The sequence below is a fragment of the Sinocyclocheilus rhinocerous genome, unplaced genomic scaffold (assembly GCF_001515625.1).
Source record: "Sinocyclocheilus rhinocerous isolate Xijiao unplaced genomic scaffold, SAMN03320098_v1.1 scaffold623, whole genome shotgun sequence".
NCBI lineage: Eukaryota > Metazoa > Chordata > Actinopteri > Cypriniformes > Cyprinidae > Sinocyclocheilus > Sinocyclocheilus rhinocerous.
Genome location: NW_015644631.1, coordinates 2236642 through 2261819, shown reverse-complemented (window position 1 = coordinate 2261819; position 25178 = coordinate 2236642). Strand labels below are relative to the sequence as shown.

The window sequence follows — 25178 nt, the reverse complement described above, 5'->3', positions numbered from 1 at the left end:
ACACACACACACAGAGTAATAATAAATATTAATACATGTAAAACAAAATCTCTCTTTCTCTCTCTCTCTCTATATATTTTTTAGAGAGATAAATTATGTTTTAAATTATATATTTATATTTATATTTACTCATAAGAAATAATAGTAAAATTATATATATATGTGTGTGTGTGTGTGTGTGTGTGTGTGTATACATACAATATATAAAATTTGTGTAATAATAAATAATACATTGGAATTTATGTATACACAAACACACACACACACACACAGAGTAATAATAAATATTAATACATGTAAAACAAAATCTCTCTTTCTCTCTCTCTCTCTCTATATATATATTTTTTAGAGAGATAAATTATGTTTTAAATTATATAGATAATAAATAGATTAATAAATTGTAATTTATATATTTATATACACACACACACACACACACACACACACACACGGTAATAATAAATATTCATAAATGTAAAAAATGTGTGCTTTTTGTTATTATACATATTTTGCTTCCATGGACCACTAGGGGGCAGAATATACCTTTTCAACTGGGAATTACATAAGCATTATGTATATTGGTATTAAGTTTCTTTTGCCTTCTAAAGGAAGAATTCCCAGTTGAAAAGGTATATTATATAGTGTATACTATATAGTGTGACAATATTGCATCCCAAACTATAGCACGTTATATACTATTTTCACATTTTAAAGTATGCTTTTTAGGATAATGTTATCCACAACCGGGACTCCGATATCAATACATGCAGCTATGCAAGGGCTCTCAAATACTAATAATATGCAATTTTATGTCCAGTACTGGCATACTGGCTTACTACATACTGAAAAATACATACTACACTATCACCAATACTGTACATGCATTTTTGCAGTTCAGCAATAGTCTCTTTTCATAAGTGTTGTGCCAGCATGCATACTTGAATAGGCCTTTGTCTGAACAGGCCTCTCATGAGTGATTTAGACTGTGAGGTTAGTTAATCGATCACTCAGCGCTGCAGCACACAAACCAGAGAGCAACATAACACATTCTGCACACCTTTAATTGGCTGCTTTATGGCTCTCGATCAACTTGTGCTCAGTAGAACAAACTCACAGCACACATTATGTCGATCCGGCTCTTTCCAGGAGCTATTTGCTTATAAATTGCCTTATTATGAAGCAGCAGAATTCAGCCCGGGCAACTCGGGGACAAAATTCAGCACCGAGCAGCAAAAGACAGCGGCTCTTTTCCATCCAACAGCAGCAGCTAGAGTGCTAAAGGACTGATAGATAGCAGGAAAAAATGGAGGCATTAAAAATGTAAAACTTGCAACTTTGCTGGAGAGCTACAGACAGTCTCAGTGCCTGCCCTATATCCTGCATGCGTGTACATAGTTCATTATTTAATTATACAATAACAAATTCCTGGCAAAAGAGCTGTTAAAGAAGTCATATTATACATTTTGTGTTATTCTTTTGACTAATAAAAGGGATAGTTCACTCAGTAATGAAAATATTGTCATCGTTTACTGACCCTCATGTTGTTCCAAACCTGTATGAGTTTCTTTCTTCTGTTCTGAACACAAAAGAAGATACTTTGAATAATTCCAGATAGCCTATTATTTGAGTTGTTACAATTTGCAATGCTGACGGCAACAAAAGCAGCAGACGGGATGAATGAAAATGCAAATTCAATCTCTGACATTAGGTGGCGCTTTTGGATAAGCAGAAACACAATGTAAACAAAACAGTGCTGCACTGCTAAACACTTATTTTATTAGGCATCATACGGAGATAACATAAAAAAAATTTCTGAGGAAAGTCAGTTCTTTTTTATTCATAACGACTCCCCCTTTAAAGCAGTAAATACGCCCCCATACCTTACTCATCCAAAGACTAATCTTCCGAGCGGAAATTTCTGAGCAGGCACTGAGAGTGACATGAGAAAAAAACGTATGCATGCAAGGTCTGAGGTGAAAAGAAATGAATCTGTTGTCCGCTCCAGATATGCACTTTTCAAAACAGTGTGTTATTTTTAAAAATTAATATTAAAATTACTCAATTTTGACTAGTATTTTCAATGTTGACTAGCAGTAGCAGTTCCGTTTAGTCGACTAGCCAGCTATTTTTGCACATCACTAATCAGCAACTGTTTGGTTACCAACATTCTTCAAAATGTCTTTTTTATGCGAGTAAATGATGACAGAATTTTCATTTTTAGGTGAACTATCCTGAGCACGTTTATATGACCACATTTTTTTAACTTCTCTCCACATTTGCCACAATATAATTTCACACCAGTGTGGTATTATCACTGGTCAAAACGCATTAAAGGTTTTCATTTTTAGTTGAAAACTGTTTCATGTAAACGCCTCTTTAATTACCAACATGATCAAAACTTTGCTGGAAAAACCTGTTGTACACAATCTACTACATGCCTCTTCTGCCCTTTTATTGATAGTTCATACTTTTTAGCTAGTAAAAGGCCTTTTAATGAAATTGAAAAATCAACATCTGCACTAAATTGCATATTTTTGCTCAGTTTGGGCCTTTGAATAAAATTTAAGAGTTTTTTCATTGAGTGTGAGCTCCATATTCTATAAAAGCCTGGTGTATCAAATGTGAAATTAATTGAATTTTTCAATTTTCTTTTTATATTTTGTCTAAAGATTTGATACACTGTTCTATTTGATAAAAGTGTGTTTTTCTGACTATTATTTTGTATGTCAGGCTTTACATGGTTACATTTGCATTTATATTTGTGAATATACAGTAAATATTGTATAAAATCAGTGTTCACTTCATTTTAGAAATCTCATTGGCTGTCACTCTCATAATATTGTGTTTACCTAAGCACAGTCAGCTACTGTATGAGTTGATAGCAAGTCTTAAGCCAGATTTTAAAATCTTGTTGTTTATGCCACTACAGAGCTAGGGGAAATCAGAAACGTCACTACCCAGAAGGCCCAGCTGGAGCTGGAGGGTCTGGAGAAATACACCAACTACAGTATCCAGGTGCTGGCCTTCACCAGAGCAGGAGATGGAGTACGCAGCGACCAGATCTACATCCGCACCAAAGAGGACGGTATGACCCATGGATATCCATTCTTCGACCAACTAAAGTCACAGAAAAAAGATCTTCTGCTGTCAAATTCTGTTCTTCTGTTAGCCAAAAAAGTTGGTAAAGATCTCTCCAAACAGCCTGAATCTTTTCTCTGCAGTGCCCGGTCCGCCCGGCGGGGTGAAGGCAGCTGCAGCCTCCAGCTCTGTGGTGTATGTTTCTTGGCTCCCTCCGCTGAAGCTGAATGGCGTGATTAGGAAATACACAGTCTTCTGTTCCAGCTCGTATCCCACGGTAAGACTCGGCCAACTGCTCTCATACTAACAGGAGAGATATCAGGCTGGCTATTAAGACAGTGTGTGGAAGTGCAAAGCATTTTAGTGCAGAGCCAGTACTGTGCCATCGAGCTAAAGGTGGTGTTTAAATAGCTTCTTCTTTCCCAGTTTAAAATGAGAGAAATCAAGCGTAGCGTTAGTTCTGGCAGGTCATGTTAGTCAAGCTTGCATCAGCTGACTCTCAGCTGATCCCCATCTACCTATAGGAATACGGCACCTATCTAAGCATTCATATATAAGGTCCCTCAGTATTATCAGCAGTTTTCACATTGCTCAATAGCTAATTACCCTCCTCCATCCCCAGCTCCTCCTCTGTCAGTCAGGATTCAGCCTTCTGATTATCCTCTGAATCAGACTAATTCTAAGATGTGTACATAAAATTATTGAACTTTAACGATATCTGCAATACATTTATGTTGGTTCTGTTCTGTTTACCCTGGTGGGGGGGTATCGCTGCTCTCCCTGTGCAGGGAGTTCTTGCCCAGAACAGAACCATACTGCCAATCCAAACTGTATGCTAATTGTCAATCATCTTTGACGATAGTGGTTCTGACAGAACTATGTGACGCAAGTTGTCAACTGATGGAACTGATGGAAGACACAAGGTCTAACCAGCAATAATTTATTTTGGGTCTCATTTAGGTGGTCAGTGAGTTTGAAGTGGCCCCAGATGAATTCCTGCACCGGGTTCACAATCTCAGTCGCAACAGGAAGTACAGTATCTGGGTGATGGCGGTGACTGCGGCCGGCCGGGGGAACAGCAGTGATGTCATCACCGTGGAACCTCTGGCCAAAGGTGAGTCGATTCGTTCTTCAGAAGCAAAGCAGCTGTTCTGTGGTTTTAGGGAGATATTTTTAAGTTTAAGCTCTTGTTCAGCCATTCTGTAAATCAACCATTCTGGAGTAATTAGTCGTATTTTGAGTTCTTGTGGGCCTTCCCATGAGGAGCATGACAATGAGCCATGAGCAATCTAAGATACAAAATACGCCAAAGTGTAAAAATCTCCTGAAACATACAGTGGACCCAAAAGATATTTAGGGTCTTAAGTACGTTTTAAAATATCTGAATGTCATTGCAGTAAAAATATGAAACCAAATGGCATCTGTGAACAAACGCTGCAGGAGCTTGTAGAAACTCATTAAAATCATTACTCAGTAACTGCTGAATGATTACTTACCAATCATTCTTTTAATCATCTTATTTTTTACAAATATTTTTTATTATTTTATATTACAAATATTTTGTTTTTTACAAACATTTTTAGCGTACACTACTGTTGAAAAGTTTGAGGTCGGTAAGATTTTAAAATGTTTTTGAAAGGCTCTTATGCTCATCAAGGCAGGATTCATTTGATCAAAAATACAGTAAAAACGGTAATATTGTGAAATATTATTACAATTTAAAACAGCTGTTTTTTTATTTGAATAATTTTTAAAAAGTCATTTATTCCTGAATTATCAGCATCATTATTCCAGTCTTCAGTGTCACATGATCCTTCAGAAATATAAAAATAATATGCAGATTTGGTGCTCAAGAAGCATTTCTTATTATCAATATTGAAAATAGTTGAGCTGCTTAATATTTTTGTGTAAACCGTGATGCATTTTTAAAGATTCTTTGATGAATGAAAACTTCAAAAGAACAGTGTTTAGTTGAAGGAGGAATCTTTTGTAAAGTTATAAAAGTCTTTACTGTCACTTGATCAATTTAATGCTTCCTTATTAAATAAAAATATTAATTTATTTTGAATAGTAGCATAAATATGGTGTAATTTGCAATGATTGTGTTCTGAAACAAAATTCAAAAAGTATTTGGCTTTCCAAAATCAATAAAACAATAAATTGTGGTGATTTTTTTTATGTTTTTAAACAGCTCCTGCCAAAATCCTCACCTTCAGTGGTACTGTTACAACGCCATGGATGAGGGATGTTGTTTTACCCTGCAGGGCAGTCGGAGACCCGCCTCCTGCCATTAAATGGCTGAAAGAGAGGTAAATAAACCTGTTTCATGGGCGCAGACTAGAATGTATAGAACATACACTCTCAAAAACATATTAACATGAGTATGAGCATGTGATTTAAGACAAACATGACAACAGCTCCGTATTATAGTGAAAAACATACCGCATTGCAGATCTAGCCTTTCGTTAAAAGCAAACACAAGCATCTGAATACCTATGAGTAGAATCAGTCACTGGGGAATGCTGGCAAAATGTCAAACTCTGCCCTCTTCATTGAGGATTCACACTGTTTCTCGCCAGCGGGAGCCCGGCCCCTGCGGTCATTGATGGAAGACGCAGTATCCATGGAAATGGCAGCTTCGTCATTAAGACCGTGAAAGCAGAGGATTCTGGGTATTACACGTGTGTCGCCAGCAATAACTGGGGAACGGATGAAATAATTCTGAACCTTCAGGTTCAAGGTGAGGTGTGAGAGTCAGGCAGGATGGTTCTCTATGTGTCAGTTTCATTTCCTTTGAGTTATTACGCAGTGTTTCTCACTGTATAAATATCATCTTCAGTCCCCCCTGACCAACCTCGTCTCACTGTGACCAAGACAACCACCACATCCATTACTGTGTCCTGGATACCAGGGGACAACGGTGGGAGCTCCATTAGAGGTGAGCTGCTTCCACCTTCAGCTGTTTTCCTACTGGAAAGAAAGAGAATAAAAATTTAATCCGTCTTTCAAATGATCATGATTTAAGCAAAACTCTTTCTTTTTTTGGCATATTCTATTCAAATATATTTAGTATTTTGTCAAATAATAAAGTAATTAAATGTTTTATTATTTGTAGAATCCCAGTACAAACATTTGTGGGTAGGTTAAAATCTAATTCAAATCAGATATTTTCCCCTAAATGAATATGAAATTTAATTAATGTGTTATTACAGTTGCATTCTTACAGGCATAAAGCTTTGAATGTGGCTCATCCAATTAGAATTTAGCGTCTGAACTATCTGTTTCATCATATTAGTTTGAATCTGTTTTTGCACTGATGGCAGATTTATTTGTGATGAACAATCTGGTCCTTTGGTTTAGTATCCATTAAGTTCACAATAAGAAGACAAATTATCATATTAGATTACATGTACATTTGATTTGTAAATTATTTAAATCACTGGATTGTCTCAAAAAAATAATAAAAATAAATAAATAACCTTTCATGGTTATATATGTATGTAATATAAAAAAATCAGCTTTGCATTATAGAAATAAAATACAAATGTAAAAAAAAAATTAAATACAAAAAAAGTTTTTTTTAATTGTAATAATATTTCACTATATTACTGTTTTACTGTAATTTTGATTAAATAAATGCAGCCTTGCTGAGCATAAGAGACTTCTTTCAAAACATTAAAACATCTTATCAACCCCAAACCATACCTGTCAACATTTGGGTACTAAAATATGGGAAGAGAATTTTTATATTATATTATATTATTTTTATATTAATTTAAACAATTATTATCAAACAATTATATTCATTTAGTAACATAAATATATCTTAGTGTAGGCTATATCTTTAGAGTTTTATAATTCATTATCTTCTTGTCGATCCACCAGTTCACATTTACAACTGCATGTTTTCTGCATAAAAATAAGGGTCGTTTTTGGCTTTAGTCTACACAAAGAGCAGAAGGGCTTATTGAAAAACGCAAATTCATTCTCTGCCAGCAGATGGCGCTTTTCGCCAGGAATATAGCCGTCTCCCCGGTAACCGCAGTAAACAAAACAACGCAGCACCTGGCTTTGAAACTTGCAGCGCTCATATTTAATCAATTAAATAGCCTTTTAAAGTGTAAGCTATATCTCATTATACATGTAAATTTACATTTACATGTATATTTAGTTTTTTTCACTGGAGCACCACCTGAACTTCTCCCATTGTTTCCTTCCTGCGGTACTCCTTGCGCACATATCAGTAGCATCGCTGGGTTGTAGGTTGCCAAGTTGAGGGGACAAATGGGTTGAAATTTGTATGCGTCGATCGTGTGAGAAAGATGCGTTTTATACAAGATCTGGCAACTGGACAACCTTGGAATTTGTTGTCGTGATTATTCATATAATGAGGTTTGGCCCATACAAATTACGGGAGTTTTACCGTAAGCGAATGTAGCAAACATATAAAATACGCCCAGTGGGATTTAAAAAAAAAAAATTTATAGAAAGGTAAAAAATATGGGAAAATATTTAAACGGGATGATAGCAGGATAGAATGGTAAAATACGGGAGAATCCCGGGAAAAACGGGAGGGGTGACAGGTATGCCCCAAACGTTTGAATGGTAATGTAAATATAAACCAATTTTACATAACTACCGTTAGAGTGACAAACTGTCAAATCTCTCATACCATGATGTTATAATTTGAAACTTAAAATGCGTTTCATTGCATTAGTTAATGAAATAAACAGTAAAGTGATACCTGTGTTTGAATACATAAAATATTAGCAAGATCTACAATTCATCCACCCTTGTCACACTAACAGCAACTCTTGTCCATGTGAAAGAAAAGTCATTACTATAGCAACTGATGTGGATGAGCTGGATATAAAGTGCACAACAAAAGGATTCGATTGCATTGCTTGAAAAATGAGAGTCAGTCCTAAAAAATCATTCAAAAAAAAAAAATCAAACGCAGAGATTTATTTTTCTAAATTAATTCTTTATGCAGGATATATTCTGCAATACTCAGAAGACAACAGTGAGAAGTGGGGAAGTATTTCTATAAGTCCTAGCGAGCGTTCCTACCGTCTGGAGAACCTCAACTGTGGCACTTGGTACAAGTTCACGCTAACGGCCCAAAATGCTGTTGGTCCAGGCCGAATCAGTGAGATAATCGAAGCAAAGACTCATGGGAAAGGTGTGCATTTTGTTTTGTATATCCTATTTCTCAAATAATGGTGTGTAATTGTGTTGAAAACACTGTTCCTGTTCTCCTTCATCGTCTTCTCCCATCACAGAGCCACAGTTCTCCAAAGAGCAGGAGCTCTTTAATAGCATTAACGGAACATGCGTCAAACTCAACCTGATTGGCTGGAATGATGGCGGTTGTCCAATCACCTCCTTCACTCTGGAATACCGTCCTTTGGATAGCCCCGTGTGGACCAAAATGAAGCTTACCTCTCTTACGAAGAGCTTCAACCTGCTGGACCTGCAGGAAGCCACCTGGTACGAACTGCAGATGAAGGTGTACAACAGCGCAGGGTTGGCTGAGAAACGTGTCAAATTTGCTACTTTGAACTACGACGGCAGTAAGCGAAGTTTGATGGATCACCTTGAAAGTAATTGTCAAATGAATTGTTTGCGCTTTTTAATATTAAATGTGTTTGCAAAAGGCACCATTCCTCCTCTGGTGAAGACTGCGGTGAAGGGCCCGGTGAAGAAAACTAGCAATGAGGGGATGAAGATGATGGTGACGATCTCCTGCATTTTGGTGGGAATGGTGCTGCTCTTCGTCCTGCTGATGGTGCTGAGGAGGAGGAGGAGAGAGCAGAGGCTCAAGCGGCTCAGGGGTCAGAAGTTTTTCACAGCTCTTAGCTACAGATCAGAGAGAAGGTGTAGATTCGTAGGCGTAAATACAGACAGCATATGTTGCCGTTTGAGATTTTACTCGTATCAGCCTTATTTTTCATGACTCGATAGTACTTCCATTTTCTGTTTATGTTAATAAAGCTTATTGTATTTCCCACAGATGCAAAGAGTTTGGCTGAAATGCTTATGAGGTAAACACTTTGATGATTTTCAGATTTGTTTTTTTACATCAAAAGCACCCCAAAGTAGAAATCCTGTCATTTATTTGCTGTCATTTTGTTCCAAACCCATAAGAATGTTTTTTCTTCTATGTAACAGAGAATAAGATATTTTGAATAGCCTCTGAGCTGCTCTTTCTATTTAGTGAAATCATAATGATCCTAAAATGATTAAAAGCATCATAAGAGTAGTTCATACGAGGTTCCAAATCCAAAATAAAGCCAGTGTAACAGCAAAGCATATTATGCAGCACAAATGAATCAAACTCTATCAGCATTTTGTGAGAAAGCATCAAGTCATTCATGACTCATATGCTCATATATCATCTGATGCAAACCAACAGAATCAGTTTCTTTAAACAGATCCATTGTAATGGATAGTTCAAGCAGAAATGAGTCAAACTTAAATAAATCTAACTCTATTAGCATCGTTTAAAAAACAAAACAAAAAAAAACAAGCACCAAGTAGTTCACAGGACTCACTATATTCCAGATATTCTGAAAAAAAAAGAAGGTTTCTTTGAACAGATTCACTATAATGGACAGTTCTATAGAATATTACACACAAATAAATTAATCAAGTGTTCTATCAGCGTTTTGTTAAAAAGTCAAGTCATCAAGTCATTCATACGACTTATGAATCGTATAAAGCCTTACTGTATAATCAGTGTTTTTTATTAAAGCATTTTATTAAAAAGCCCCAAGTAGTTCATATGACTCACTATATTCCAGGTCTTCTGAAACAAAACACTCGAATCAGTTAATAAATACATTCTAATAGACAGTTTTAAAGAATATTATGCACAAATGAATCAAACCATCAAGTGATTCATACGAGTCATACAATAGAATCAGTTTTTGAACAGATTCACTATAACAGACAGTTCTAAAGAACATTATAGAGAAATGAATCAATAATAAATAGATTTGTGTGATGAATAAAGCGCAAAAGGCTGTCACTTCAGAAGGTTTTAAGGATGCTTTTATGATGACTCTCTTGTCCTTTATTGCGTTTGACAGTCCTTGGTTACCATATTCTTACATTATATAGAAACTGCAGCTGGGAAATTCTTCAAAATTCTTATTTTGTGTTCCACAGAGAAAATAAACCATATAGGTTGGTGAGCAAACTATTCCTTTAATGGCTCACATGTCATGCTGACCTTGTACAAGGTTATTCACAGGCTTGTTTGTGTTCTCCTCCAGTAAGAACACAAGGCCTTCAGATACCATGAACAAACAACAGCAGACCCTCCGCATGCACATCGACATTCCCCGAGCGCAGCTGCTCATCGAAGAGAGAGACACCATGGAAACAGTGGGTGAGTCGTGTTCGCTGAACCATATTCAAACCTAAACGTATATCTGAGGAAGAATGATACTTTTGGGGTCTCTAATAGTTCCATCTCTCCCTTCCCTGTTAGACGACAGATCAACAGTGCTATTGACTGATAACGATTTCGGAGAAACTGCCAAACAGAAGTCGGCCACCGTCACGCACTCTGTCCACTATCAGTCTCTGTCGCAGGCCACCGGCCCGCTGGTGGACGTCTCTGATGTCCGACCTGGGACGAGCAAGAGCAGTCTGTCGAGTAAGAAAGAAACTTCTTAACACACAAACAACAGAGTGAATATGTGATCATGCTATTTAACCGAGCGCTTCATAACCGTCCCCAGATCCCACTTCTCGCCGTACAGCTAAAGCTGGTCCCGCAGCCCGTAACCGCTATGCCAGTCAGTGGACGCTGAATCGCCCCCACCCTCCTGTCTCCGTCCACACACTCAGCACGGACTGGAGGCTGGGAACGCCCAGAGTGGCCGGCTCGGTGGACAAAGAAAGCGACAGCTATAGTGTCAGTCCATCACAGGACACAGGTCAGTCTGCTACACTCTCTGTACATCTTGAGCTTTTGTTAGGTTCTTTTTTGTTGGCTTGACATGTCATTAAAGCTGGGTACTTCAACTTTGTCAGCTTTTTTATAATATTTAGTATATATCTTAATATGTATGTGTTTGCTGTTTTTAAAAATGATGAACACAATGAAGAATGGTATAAAAAAATTTAATGCACGAATATAAAACTACAAAGAAATAAACAGTATTATTTACATACTTGAACTGCGATAAAACATTTAAAGCGTATAATAAAGCATATAAAGCATGAAATGTCATGCAGGAACATCCATTAAATTAAGTAATGACGCAGTTTAATCATTCAGTCAATTTTGAACAGATTCATTGCAACAGACAGTTGTTATGTGGAAAATTAATCAAACTAGTCTATCAGCATTTAATACATTTTATTTTAATTTTTAATTATTTTTGTTTTTTTATTTTATTATTATTATTTTATTACAGTACTGTTAAAATATCTGGGGTCAATGAAATTAATACTTGAATTTAGCAAGAATGGATTAAATTGATCAAAATGACAGCAAATACTTTTATAATGGTACAAAATATTTTTATTAAAAAAAAATTTTTTTTTTACTTTCATGTGGAGGATCATGTGATGCTGAAGGCTGGAGTAATTTCTGCTTTTCTATCATGGGAATAAATTACATTGTAAAATATATTGAAATAGAAAACAAATTATTTTTAATTTCAACAATATTTCACAATATTACCTTTACATTTTTAATCAAATAAATGTAGCCTTGGTAAAGAGGTGAAAAAATAAAAACTTTTGAACATGAGTGTATCTGTTCTTATTTCTCCTCAATGGCCAAATCATGTTAAATTATCACAACATTCACAATGTTAATTTTATATCAGCAACAAAATAATATCAAATATCATATCAAAGCTAATACATGCTAGAAGTGCCCTATTGTTAATGATGAGTTCTGACCCGCTGTGTTCAGACCGCGCTCGCAGCAGCATGGTCTCCACTGAGAGCGCTTCTTCTACGTACGAGGAGCTGGCCAGAGCCTATGAACATGCCAAGATGGAAGAACAGCTACGACACGCCAAGTTCACCATCACAGAGTGCTTCATCTCAGACACATCCTCCGAGCAGATGACCGCCGGCACCAACGATTACACGGACAGTCTGACCTCCAGTACACCGTCAGAATCAGGCATCTGCAGGTTCACTGCGTCACCACCCAAACCCCAGGACGTCTGCAGGGTGATAAACATGGCCGTACCCAAGGCACACAGACCAGGTGAGATTACTCAACTCAATTTCAGCCAATTGGAGCTATTCTTAATAACCTTGTGTTAATAAAAAAAGCTGGTGAAGCTAGCTATGCACTCTAAAGGTGAGGTCACATTTATCATTTTTCAGTGGGTTTTGTGGGCAAAATCCAGTCATTCCAAAAGGAATTCACACGATCTGGAATTTTGCATGAGTGCAAATGTTTTTCCAATGCCGATTTCACAACAGTTTCAAGTGGCCTGCCGTTTAACCAACAGAAAGCAGCTTGATTTGAATGTGACTTTTTTTGTGAGCTGTGCTTAATACTTCTCTAAATTATTGAAATGGATCTTTCTTCTGCACAAAATTTCACTAATCTGACCATACAACCTAAATTATGATGCCTTCTAAGATTTAACCAAAATCTAAGACAGAAATGCATGGATCCTTTTTGGATGAGGCAATTCCACAATGGATTGTGATATTGGCAAAATCAATCTCAGTCTCGTTAAAATGACAATCAATTTTACACAATATTTCTGTGTGCTGTGTGGTTTTATGTTTTTTACAATTGTTAGATTAGAAAAATTCTAACATCAAACTCCATTCAAAGTCAGTTGTGAGTAGAGCTTCTCACAGCGCCTCATGAAAACAGCGTGTTTATCTTGTAATTTGGCCTAATCATGCTGAAAATGATTCCCTAGCCTTAGCTGGTCCCCCAGTCTGGTTTGGATGGTCCAGTAGGCTGGATTTGGAGGATTTTGTCAGGCTGGGAGGCTGGGAGACCAGCTAAACCAGGTAAACTGAAGCTTGGCTAGACGCTCAAAACAGGTTAAACAATTTAAGACCAGCTAAGCAGCTTGTTAAAGTGTATTTTTTGCAGTAAACAGCTTAGAAAGTAGGTGCTCATGCTGTAAGATGCTAAAAACATCAACACTGCATTTTGATATGCCTGTTTCCACAATTTATTCAGCTTTCAGATGATGTATAAATCTCAATTTCGAAAAATGGACCCTTATGACTGGTTTTGTGGTCCAGGGTCACATATAGAATGTTAAAATCAGCACATCCGAAAAACAGTATGTCAAAATTAATAGTATTCAAAAACGGTAGGCGGAAAGTACTTTGATGACCTGCTACTTCAGCCAAAAGTGTGCATTCGATGGACACTTTACTATCCCATGATTGGCAGTGAAATAACGCAACTGACACTGGTAGATCATGTGAACGTGACACCGTGGTGCAATCAAAGTTGAATTGCCATGCTAACAAAAGAATTTCTCTTTATCCTGCAGGAGGGGAGCTCGTACACCTGCCTCCGTACCTGCGGATGGACTTCCTTTTGAACCGGGGTGTGTCGGGAGCGTCTCGGGAAGCGGCGATGGGCCAGGCCTGTTTGGAGCCGCAGAAGACCCGCTCGCTGAAGCGCCCCGCCTTGCTGGAGCCGACGCCCATGGAGGTGTCGACCAGCAGGGACGTGCAGCAGTGGCAGTTGGGCACGGCCTCGACGCTTCCGCAGAGAGAGGCTGGAACGGACTTGGCGCAGGCTGCCAAAATCAGCACCTCCCAGGAATCGCTGCTGGACTCCAGAGGACACATAAAACAAAGCAACAATCCCTACGCAAAGTCCTACACACTGGTATAACAAAGATCGGACAAAAATAAAACATCAAGAGCAAAAAACGAACTCTTCATGCGCGGTTGTATATATGTTTCCACTTCTACTCCTAACAGTTTCTTTATTTTATGCTTTTTTAAACAGTGAATTCACTTCTTAAAGAGAACTCCACACACCCAGAGATTGCCAAAATGATTTTATTATTATTATTAATGATGATGACATTGATGATGATTTACTAATTTACTTATTTTAGCAGTTAGTGTGCACAAACTAATGAATGGGAACCCATTTTCATTATGAGTATAAATATATATATATATATATATATATATATATATAATGAGAAATCACTTTTATTTGTGGGTATTACAGGGAATTTTTTTGATTTGGTTAATAAAGTCCTTTAGTCATGTTTGCACATATCTTGTTTAACCTAGAAAAGCAAGTCTTGATTGATAATTATTTGTGTTCCATTCTCTAATGGTGCAATATGAAAATCCATGAACCACGTTTGCTTTCTACTGTACTGCATCTCGCCCATGACGTGAGCTTCTGAGAGCCGGAGCGAATGAAATGACAGATTCAGGTGTAAATCAGCTGCAGTGGAAGCAAAGGTTGATTTAGCATGCTGCATAGGGGGAGACCGGACCACCTACTGCACTGACAGTGTGGCTCTTTCACCTCCTATGTGTAGTGCACTAGAAAGGTGTCTTCAGGCAACGCTCTCTCTCGTCTTCATTAGGTTTATTTTTGCTGCATTGCAGACATGCTGCACTACAGGGAAACTGTTTTTTTTAACTACAATTTCTTTGTGTAATTAGTTTGAGATAAAGCGTGAGAGTGATTTCCATTGGTCCAAATTTGTCAGCGTTCTGTTTTGAAGAAATCCTGGGAGTGCATGAGGACGAACCAATTTAAGACGAAGATGACAGTATGAATACCGACCACTGGAGGGACCAGCCCAGAATTTTTTGACTACGAAAATATTCAAAATGTGAAGATTTCGTATTCTTATGAGTATAAATATATGTACTGTATCTCGCCCATGACGTGAGCTTCTGAGAGTCAGAGCGAATGAAATGACAGATTCAGATGTAAATCCGCTGCAGTGGATGCAAAGGTTGATTTAGCCTGATGCATGGGGGGAGACCGGACCACCTACTGCACTGACAGTGTGGCTCTTTCACCTCCTATGTGTAGTGCACTAGAAAGGTGTCTTCAGGCAACGCTCTCTCTCGTCTTCATTAGGTTTATTTTTGCTGCATTGCAGACATGCTGCACTACAGGGAAACTGAGACAATCTAAAGAGATCCCCTAAAAGAATAACAATTATGATAATATTCATAAAGAACCACAAGCAGTTCTATATGATTATGGGCTGTATGGTAGCAATACGTTATTGTTACCGCTCTGCACCAAACTGTCTTGCAGGGAGAGTTATGATGAAGAATTGTGAGATGATATTTCGCTATATTTGATTAGATAAATCTATTGTCCTCACTATACTCATTTACAAATGTTTTTGTTGTTTTTCACATTTTTTTTTCTATTTTTTCTTTTTTTCAACAGAGTGCTCACAGTTGTGACACTCCAGAAAAGATTTTCCATGATAATCCTGTCGACTAATAAAAGGTTGATCCCCAAACGAATCTGGCAGTTTGGTTAACGCTTTTCATTTTGCTGTGGGATATAAAGGGATCTGAGTGTATGTGATGAACGGTGAAAATTAACAGCTTAATAACCATACCGAGATGAGATTCACTTTGGAGAGATGAACTTGAAGCAATAATTCACCCCATTTATGTCGTTACAAACCGTCAGCATTTCTTCTTTTGTGTTCCACAGAACAAAGAGAGTCATACAGGGTTTGGAACGACATGAGGCTGAGTAAATGATTTTCATCTGGGTTAACTATTGGTTTAATAACAGCAAAGACAGAATCACTGTTCACTGGATCATCTGAATGAATACTAGAGCTATTTCGTTTTGGAAATCATACTCAAATGAAAGACAGAGAGCTCAGCAGGAACACAATGAAAGTAGAACCACACATCCTCCTGAGAGGAAGCAGAACTTTCCTTTTCTTGTTGGTGTGCTGATTTTCCTCAGCTATGGTGGCCCAAGGGGGGCAACAGAACATTAGCAATGCAAACAAAAGTTAGAAATAGTCCACAACGAAACCAAAATAAACCACAATACAAATAGTCCATATCACAATGGAAATAATCAGTGCAAAAGAAATAAGCCACAAATTGCTGAACTGAAAGTGACTATATGATATATGCTGGATTTCTATATGTAATCCATTTATGATTCACACTGCTTGGATGACAAATGGTCACATAAATGTTGAACAGTTTCAGGAGTAACAACTGCAGTTATGAGTCAGTCACAATTTCATGATGACTGACACAGCAACGGACTAAACATCAAAATAAATGTAATAAAAAAATTGTTCACCTAAAAATGAACATTTGCTGAAAATGAACTCACCCTCAGGCCATCCAAGATTGTTTTATTAATCGGAAGAGGTTTGGAGAAATTTTGCATTACATCACTTGCTCACCAATAGATCCTCTGCACTGAATGGGTGCCGTCAGAATGAGAGTCTGATAAACAGCTGATAAAAACATCACAACAATCCACATAACACGGTCCATCAATTAGCATCTTGTGAGGTGAAGAAAAAAATGTGTTTTTAAGAAAAAAGTACAAATCCATCTTTACGGCATTTTAACTTTAAACTACTTAAATAGCAGCCCGGTCTCATGAAAATGCAAATAAATAGTACGCCAGTTAAAATCGTGGTATTGATACGCATAAGTTATACAAAGTCAGCAACACATGCCCTCATAATATTTTTTAAATGCTGTTGCCTAATTATTTGTAAAAAAAAAATATATATATATATATAAGTGATTTGATTATGGCACCAGTCTTTGGTTAATGTTACATGAAGAAACTTGTTTTATTCTTCAACATAAATTATGCACACTGGAAATTCCAGAGGGAACACACTGCTCGAAAATGCAAATTCTCTTCCATAATTTAGGAGTAGCTACTCCACCTGAAGTTAGTTGGCGGAAAAACAATTAATTGCGTTGTTTTCATACTTTGTTTACTATTCTAATTTTGTTCAGCCCCTTTAGACCACCTTACCTCACAGTCTGTCGTTTGGTGAGCGAATTCCCGCGCGGCCTTCAAAGAACGCGAGCGACTCTCTCAAATTGCTGTATTGATTCAGAGCCTTTCAGAGAAGAGCCGGAGACAGCCACTCTTCCTGGAGCACTTGGACAGAAATTGGTTTTATAGTGCTATGTCAGCCCGGTGGGTAATGAGGGAACACGTTAGTCGTTGTGACAACTATATTCTCCATCTTCGTCTGAAGTGCGCGACAAATTAAGCGTCGCTGGCATATATTTAGACGGTCTCGCTCAGCTGTTATTAACCACCGTCATAAATAAAGCAGCAGTGTGCTGAATTCTGATCTCCCTCAGAAAGACAGCTGTCAGCAACACAACACTGATGGCGTCTGAATGAAAAGAAGAACCTGGCTGAGTTCCTCTCATTCTGTTGGGTTATTCTGCTTCATTGCTTCGGCTTGAGAACAATTTGGCTGTGATCTCAATGGAATATTGGCAAACTGTGAAGTATATTGCAGTCTTATTAAAAAGTGTGAAAAACTGAAACAAAATATGTTTTGTGAAAATATTATGCATTATAAACATTGGGTTGATCTTCCTGTAGTTTATTCTTTCTGAGGCGTCAATGTTAAAAGCTAAAATGATGGTCTAGTGTACATATAGTGTGTCCGACTCTGCGGTCATGGCACAAAAATACCATTAAAATTGAAATTTGAAGAATACTGTATATTAAACTTTTTGTCTTGCATAACATAATGAAATTTAACAAACTCAATGTTGATCCATTTTCAGCTAATTACATTTTCTGAATTGGAATCTGTGCAAAAGATTGTGAGCGACTGAAGGACACAATTATTGATTCTTCAAAACAGGCTGAATGAAGGACGGGAAATGAAGATTGCTTATTAAGGAGCTTTCAAATCGAGACATACAGCTTTATGACGTGGCATTTTTAATCCAGTTTTCTATATAAAAAAAAATAACACTAATTTGGCACTAACTTGATGAATACTATGTAGTATTCTGCATACTATTTTTTTTTTTTAAGTAGGCACTCCAAAAGAGTATCACACTACACTGTCACACCATTGTCACATAAAAATAGTTATTTTGCATTTTTATTCATTTTGAAAACACAAAATATTTGTACTTTTTGAAACCTGATGAACTAAAATGTCAAAATCATTAAAAACGTCAAGTTGAGCACACTGCATTATGACATAGCCTAATATTTCTATACTGTGCGTTTTGACAAATTTAGGTTGCAATATTCACTGTATACCATTTAAAACATAGCTTTCTCATGAAAAATGAGTGAAAATCAAGGCTAATATTTACTTCCAGTTTAACCTCACTGAAAATGGAGGGTCAAGTCAAGCACTTTGCCTTATATTTAGGGATATTCAGATATAGTAAAAGTAATATGGAGGTAAGAACATCGCTTTTGTATGTGGACTTGTAAAACTTGATCTGGTTTTGTGTACACAGGCTGTTTGACTGCTCATATTATTTTCAGTGTGTATTTCACAGTTTGGTTGTGAGCAATACAGATTAATGTTTCATCTCAATGTTTTTCCTGTGTGAGCAATAGCTTTTGGATCAACATAAATCCCTCTGTTTTCTTTCCTTTACTGCGTACATCAGAGTGTAACACCCCCTCCCAGCTGAAACCTAATGAACCTCAGAGTCAGACCTCAGCATGTGGTTCTGAACAGAAAAACTACTGTAATTAGACACATGAGGGGGATTTTCTCTGAATCTCTTTGAAACCTCCTATACATGACTCACAGAGCTCAGCGTTTGTTGCACATACTGGAATGACACCACAAAACAGTCAAATACAGCGCAGTTTTATAAGATTATAATAGTCAGCAAGCTGTTGATGAAATGGGCTTGTCTTCTCATTCTCTCTCTATTTTAAATGAGTGTTAATTCATTAAAGTAATTAATTGAATCACTTTCACAGATCAATAAACCAAGACTTGGGTCCAGAATGAATTCATCACAATGGCTGTGTCCGAAACAGAACCAGTGGCCTCACTGGCCAATCGATGCCTTAACGGATAGCATTTTGAATGAAGGTGCCGCCTGAGGAAACTAGTTTTAGATTGGCTTCTGCTCTGCACCAGTGAATTTTAAGGAGATAGCCAAGTGACTGGACACAGAATCATATGTTGAAAAAAAAAAGTTAGAAATGAATTTCTGTATATTTCAATGTTTCAAGTATGGAATTTGCAAAGGATTTAGCAATTTCCTGAATTCCCCAATTATTAATTCACTAATGACTATTAATTAATTACATAATTCAGTTTTTGCATTAATGGCCAACCCTAATTAACACTAAATATAGAACTAGAAAATGTCCTATTTTATTTCCAAGATATAGCCTACTGATTTCAACTCGAATCAGTGATCTTTTCAGAACCGTCTGAAAGAACCGATTCAATAGATTGATTCGCACTTTCCAAACATGAGAGAGAGGGAGCGAGAGAGAGAGAGAGAGAGACGTTTAGTAGGCCTAATAGATGCACTAAAATGAATCTGACTTTACCTCCGCTCGGATGCCACACTCTGACGCAGTAAATTAGGTAATCTCCTTGTCGCGAGTTTACTCTGCATAAAGTCTTTATTTTACAGACAACATTTATTTTGGAAGAAATTATTTCTCCAAAAGTTGAGAAAAAAACGTACAATGTGGTCGTATTATACGCTTTATTCATAAAAAAAATAGCACAAAAAATAGCGCTTGGATGTTTAAAGTCCCCCTGTTGTGAAAATCAAGTTTTTTATGTTGTAAATTATTTTCACAAGAAAAAACATTTAAATATGACATTTTGATGATCAAAGATAAGTTTTAAGGGATAAAATATTTGACTACAGGGGGACTTTAAAGGTGCAGAAAGCCAGAAACTGCTGAGAAATTATTAAATCAACACCAAAACAAACAGCTGTGTGGGTATTTGCTTGCTGTCTTTTCTCTGTGTGTGCGTGCGTGCGTGTGTGTGTGTGTGTAAAAAATAAAGTTTTTACATTTTTACTGTAGTCCTGGCTGTGTAAATAGGAGTAAAAATAAAGTCGATCGGGCCGACCAGACCGAGCTCCACAATTGTAGCCAATCATCAGCAACAGGTGACGGTTTATTGATGGTGAAGAAAGAGTGAGCACGCGGGAGATTTGTTGTAGAAACGCTGTAGAAAGAGAAATAGCTGAGGCATTAGCAAAGAGGAAGAGGTCAAAGGAATATAACTAGAAAAGGAAAGAGTTACCCGCTGGAGAGACGAGCGAGAAGGCCTGAGACACTTATTTAGCATTCAACAGAAAGTGGGGATTGAAAGAATTTTTTGTTTTGTTTTTTTTAATTAGTAGTATATAATATATTCGTTCATCGAGGCCTCACACTCCATCCCAGTAGGTGGCGGAAATGCACCTTAAGCTGGTTTGCCAACCGCCATTAAACACAAAAGAAGAAGAAGAAGAAGAAGAGAAGGCCTGAAACGGACGCCGAGGTTTTGTTTCTGCTGGACACGTGAGTAACATCGGTTTTGCTGCGTTTCACAGAACCAAGACATGCTGTTGTTGTAATATTGGTTATAGTAACAGGATAGTTTTGTGTTTGTTTGGTGTCCATTTCAAATATCAGTCCTCCACTTCACCACTGTACTTATTGGGTCCAAGTGTTCAAGACTGTCTCTTTTCAAGATTCAAGTTTCAAAGATCTTGAATACCAACAGATCACAGAACAACTCTTTTAACAATTTTGTGACATGCTTACAATATAGTGTTGTAAAAATGCATGTAAAGTTTTTTTACATAGCTTTATACATTTTGTACTTGTCACAATGTAACAGGACAATTTTGTGTTTGTTTGGTGTCCATTTCAAGTCTCTCCACTTGGGCCACTTGTCTGCTTATTGGGTCCAAGTGTTCAAGACGGTGTCTCTTTTGATTAACAAATGTGACATGCTTACAATATAGTGTTGTAAAAATGCAAGTAAAGTTTTTACATAGCTTTATTTATACATTTTGTACTTGTAACACTTTGCGCTTTAAAATAAACTTATACATTTCTGTTCCATAATCCCTATGAATAACAATTTAATTGGCGATTCTATATAAGTGATAAGAAGAAGCTGCAAACGTTACACATACCCATCTCTGTACCAATAAATGTGCAACACTTTACATTGTACACAAATTATATGTTAGGCTATCTAATTAAATGAACTTACAACTTCTCACAATTTCAGAGTTCCTGAAAATGCTCCAAAAGCTGTTTTAGAGATTTAGTGTATGTTAAATACACTTTGAGTATAGACATGATTAATACAACAGATATGATTGTTGACTAAAGATATAGATACAACAGATTGTTTTCTAATTTTATTTCCAAGCCATTCGAATTTCTGGCATCTTTGAGTGAAGCAGTGCCCGAGTTTTTCCAAATATTTTTCCACTTTCTCAAATCTTTCCTCCGCCAGATTTGGCTGGAAACATGCATGTGCGAGAACAGTTAATGAAATATTTTGTTTGTGTCTTTTCTTGTCTTTTTTTATTGAACCAGTTCTGAACGAAAAACAGAAATATACAAGAATTTGGCATATCATAGTCTTAAAACCTAAAGGATAGGTTATGCTGCCTTCAAAAACCAGATGAAGTATGATGTTATGCAAACATTGGACAGCCTTTTGATATTCTTTGGACACAGCCAGTGTTGAAAGGTAAACAAATGGTATTAAAAATATGGCGAAATAACCCATCAGTCATTGAGGTCATCCCAATATTTATTGAGTTCACGTACGATTATTTCCAACAGTTTGGTGTCAGGAATATTACAATACACTGCTTTCTGACAAAAACACTGACTTGGGTAATAACAAATAATGATAAACCACAAACACAATATCAGTTCATCTATACAGACAAAAAAACACAACATAGGTGAAAGATTAAATAAGTCTGTGTGAATCTTAATGATCTTTATAGTTTCAGATGCCATTCAGGATATTTCCTCGAGCAACATTCTTGATAATTTGGCAAAAAAAATACCCCTGGTTTCTGGTCTTAAACAGGAAATACTGTCACACAATTGGTTAACACTTTGAGGTGGATATTTTCAAACACCTTGACATTAATGATGGATCTGTTCGTATTTATCAAAAAATAACAAAAAAGTATTGTATTGAAAAAATCTATATACTAGTGGGAACCAGAATATCACATTTTATTCCTGACAGATGATAGCAAAAGGCAAATCGGGGCCAGGGACGCCCTGCATGGGCACGATTATGATTTCACCGCCTGCTTCTTCTTCTGGAACTTTCTGAACTGCGATTGGATGGCGACGGCTGCCTTCTCCGTCTCGGGGGCGCCCATGTCGATGTCAATGTCCTCAGCTGGGACGTCCTTCTTGGAGGGGTCTGTGGGAACGACACATTGTGTATTGGATCGATATTATGCACTGCATTTCTGTTGCAGTTCTGCAGTCAGGCTTGACTCTACTTTTTATGGTTGATCAGGTTTGACCTTTACATAGACCTTTGTGCTCTGCAGTAGCTGTACGACATGAAAAGATAGGCCTACACACTCTTAAAAATAAAGGTTTCTTTAGTGACATCAGTCGTTTTATGAAGAACCTTTAACATCCATGAAAATTTTCAATTGCACAAAAGGTTCTTTATAGTGGAAAATTTGGTTCTCTTAAGAACTGTTCACTGAAAGGTTATTTGGGGAACCAAAAATGGTTCTTTCATGGCATTGCTACAAAAACTCCCTTCTGGAGAATTTCTGAAATTAAAGGACTAATAAAAAATGAGCAATTCTGTCATCATTTACTCCCTTTAATGTTGTTCAAAACTCATATGACTTTCAAAAGTCAAAAAGATATTTTTAAGTGTATTTACTCATATATTTGCATTTCTAGAAAATAACAACTTTGAAAATTTTATTTTGTTCCTCACACAAAGCTGCTGTGATCTTCAACTTTTTTTGAAGAAAGGCATAAAACGAATGTAAACACTTTACTGTAAACACTTTACAATAATGTAACACTTTACTTAAAAGACTTTTTGTATAATGCATTATAAAGGGTTATTAAAGGGTATAATGCATTATAATTATTCATAAGATGCATTTTAATACATTATATTTTGTTGTCATAGATAATTATAACCGAATTTAAAATGCATAGTGTAACAATGAATTGATAAGTATTATATAATGTATTAACTGTGGTTACAATTATTCACGAGATTGTGCAATGCATTAAGGTGCATTACAAGCCATAATTAACGCATTAAAACTACTTTTATAATTCATTATACATTAAGGCTTTAAGTTAAGTGTTACCAAAAATACTTGTACAACATTTATTGAACTTAGTTATTTCTACATTTACTAATGCATTATTAAAATTAAAAGCTTTATCTGTTGATAGTTTAATAGTCCTGACCTAACATGAACCAACAATGAACAGTTGTATTTATTAACTAACGTTAACAAAGATTATTAAATACTAAAACAAATGTCTCAAATGTCAAATCCCTCTTAAGTTAACATCAAATGTCAAATTGCTTTTAAAGAGGCAGTTCACTCAAAAATGGAAATTAATTTACTCATTTTCTTCTTTCAGACAAATACAATTGGAGTTATATTAAAAAAATATCCTGGCTCTTTCAAGCTTTATAATGGTAGTGAGTAGTGGTTGAGATTTTAAAGCAAAATAAAGTGCATCCATCCAACATAAAAAGTACTCCACACGGCTCCGGGGGCTTAATAATGGCCTTCTGAAGTGGAAGCGAAGCGTTTGTGTACGAAAAATATCCATATTTAAAACTTTATAAACCGTAATCTCTAGCTTCTGCTAACTGTCATACGTGCATTCACGAGAGAGTGACGTTCCAGAGGATGATGTAGGACATATGTGTAGCGTAAGCTCTGGTGAGAAGTAACGAACACAGAAGTGCATAGGAGAGAGCAAAACAAAACACAGGTCACGAATTAGAAGTAGGGTGATTGCAGGTAAAGTGGGCTACTTTTTGTAAAACGTGTAATTTAGATACCTAGAGGTTTTTTTCTTCTTTCTTTTCTTTATTACTTTTGTTAACTTTAATGTCCAGAAATATAATATTTCAATTTGAATATGGTTCATATAAAGAGTTATTTGCATGGTATATACCAATAAACATGTTTAGATCATGCACTCCAGAAAAAAAATATTTTCAGGTAAAGTAGGCCAGCTGGTCTGGTAAAGTGGGCCATCCCTTATTTATCAAAAATTATTCTGCATCTTAATTAAAAACACATGATTTATTAACAAATATTATCAGACAAACATATTTAACAACATATTTAACAAATCCAAAAATATATAACCAACAAGTTATGAGTAAAATAAATCATGTGTGAATCCTCATCTTAATTCATGTGTGAAATTCCAAACAACTGAAAGATCATGTTGTTCTGACATTAAATTTGATTAAATCTGAATATCAGAATTTTCAGAAATCAGAATATTAACAAAATGAGCTCTACAATATGTTAAACATGTGACTATAACACAATCAACAACAAATAGTCTAAAAAAAAAGAACATTTAAAATGGTAACCATATGTAAAAATGTTTTTCTGTCTATGTTCTCTAAACTGTTTAATGAACTTTAATTGTGTCCATATTTTAAAGCTTTATATTCCGCATCTACATTTTGCTCCTCTCATACTTTCTTCATTCCACAGATTGAACTGAATGCCTCGACATCCTTTCTATTCTCTCTTTCCTTTCTTCCATCTCTGACTTGAATTTCCTGACTGCAGACTCATTTCTGTTTTCTAAAAAAGTAAATTATACATGTCAACTATAAAATAACCAGTGAATGTCAACTTATTTAATGCATTTGTGTAAAATAACTTAAGGTTAAAGGTCAGCCCACTTTACCTGAATCCCACTGGCCCACTTTATCTAACACATTCAGCCAAAGTGGGCCAGCAATATTTAAACACCTTACAAGAAATCTAACAAATTTTTAAACATTTTATTCCCTGTTAACTGTGGAAACAAAAACAGCAGGAACTGTCCAAATAATATTTGTTTCCATTTAGTGAGCAACCTTATAATTTAGAAATGAAAATCT

At 36.3% G+C, this 25178-nt stretch overlaps 2 protein-coding genes across 2 annotated transcripts in view; one reads left to right on the top strand and one right to left on the bottom strand.

Moving 5' to 3' along the window:
- Positions 1 to 14199, top strand: part of dscama (Down syndrome cell adhesion molecule a) — an 86132-nt gene extending 71933 nt beyond the window's left edge. The window contains exons 19-33 of the mRNA XM_016576502.1: positions 2930 to 3085; positions 3222 to 3355; positions 4039 to 4192; positions 5270 to 5387; positions 5658 to 5818; positions 5918 to 6016; positions 8072 to 8260; positions 8361 to 8651; positions 8736 to 8912; positions 9092 to 9122; positions 10356 to 10471; positions 10574 to 10741; positions 10827 to 11024; positions 12014 to 12316; positions 13584 to 14199. Of these exons, the coding sequence (XP_016431988.1) occupies positions 2930 to 3085; positions 3222 to 3355; positions 4039 to 4192; positions 5270 to 5387; positions 5658 to 5818; positions 5918 to 6016; positions 8072 to 8260; positions 8361 to 8651; positions 8736 to 8912; positions 9092 to 9122; positions 10356 to 10471; positions 10574 to 10741; positions 10827 to 11024; positions 12014 to 12316; positions 13584 to 13933 (2645 nt within the window). The 3' untranslated portion in view covers positions 13934 to 14199. The remainder of the gene's footprint in view (positions 1 to 2929; positions 3086 to 3221; positions 3356 to 4038; positions 4193 to 5269; positions 5388 to 5657; positions 5819 to 5917; positions 6017 to 8071; positions 8261 to 8360; positions 8652 to 8735; positions 8913 to 9091; positions 9123 to 10355; positions 10472 to 10573; positions 10742 to 10826; positions 11025 to 12013; positions 12317 to 13583) is intronic.
- Positions 10558 to 25178, bottom strand: part of pcp4a (Purkinje cell protein 4a) — a 34202-nt gene continuing 19581 nt past the window's right edge. Inside the window, exons 3-5 of the mRNA XM_016576501.1 lie at positions 22310 to 22469; positions 11196 to 11201; positions 10558 to 10568 (exon numbers count right to left, since the gene is read on the bottom strand). Coding sequence (XP_016431987.1) covers positions 22336 to 22469 — 134 coding nt within the window. The 3' untranslated portion in view covers positions 10558 to 10568; positions 11196 to 11201; positions 22310 to 22335. The remainder of the gene's footprint in view (positions 10569 to 11195; positions 11202 to 22309; positions 22470 to 25178) is intronic.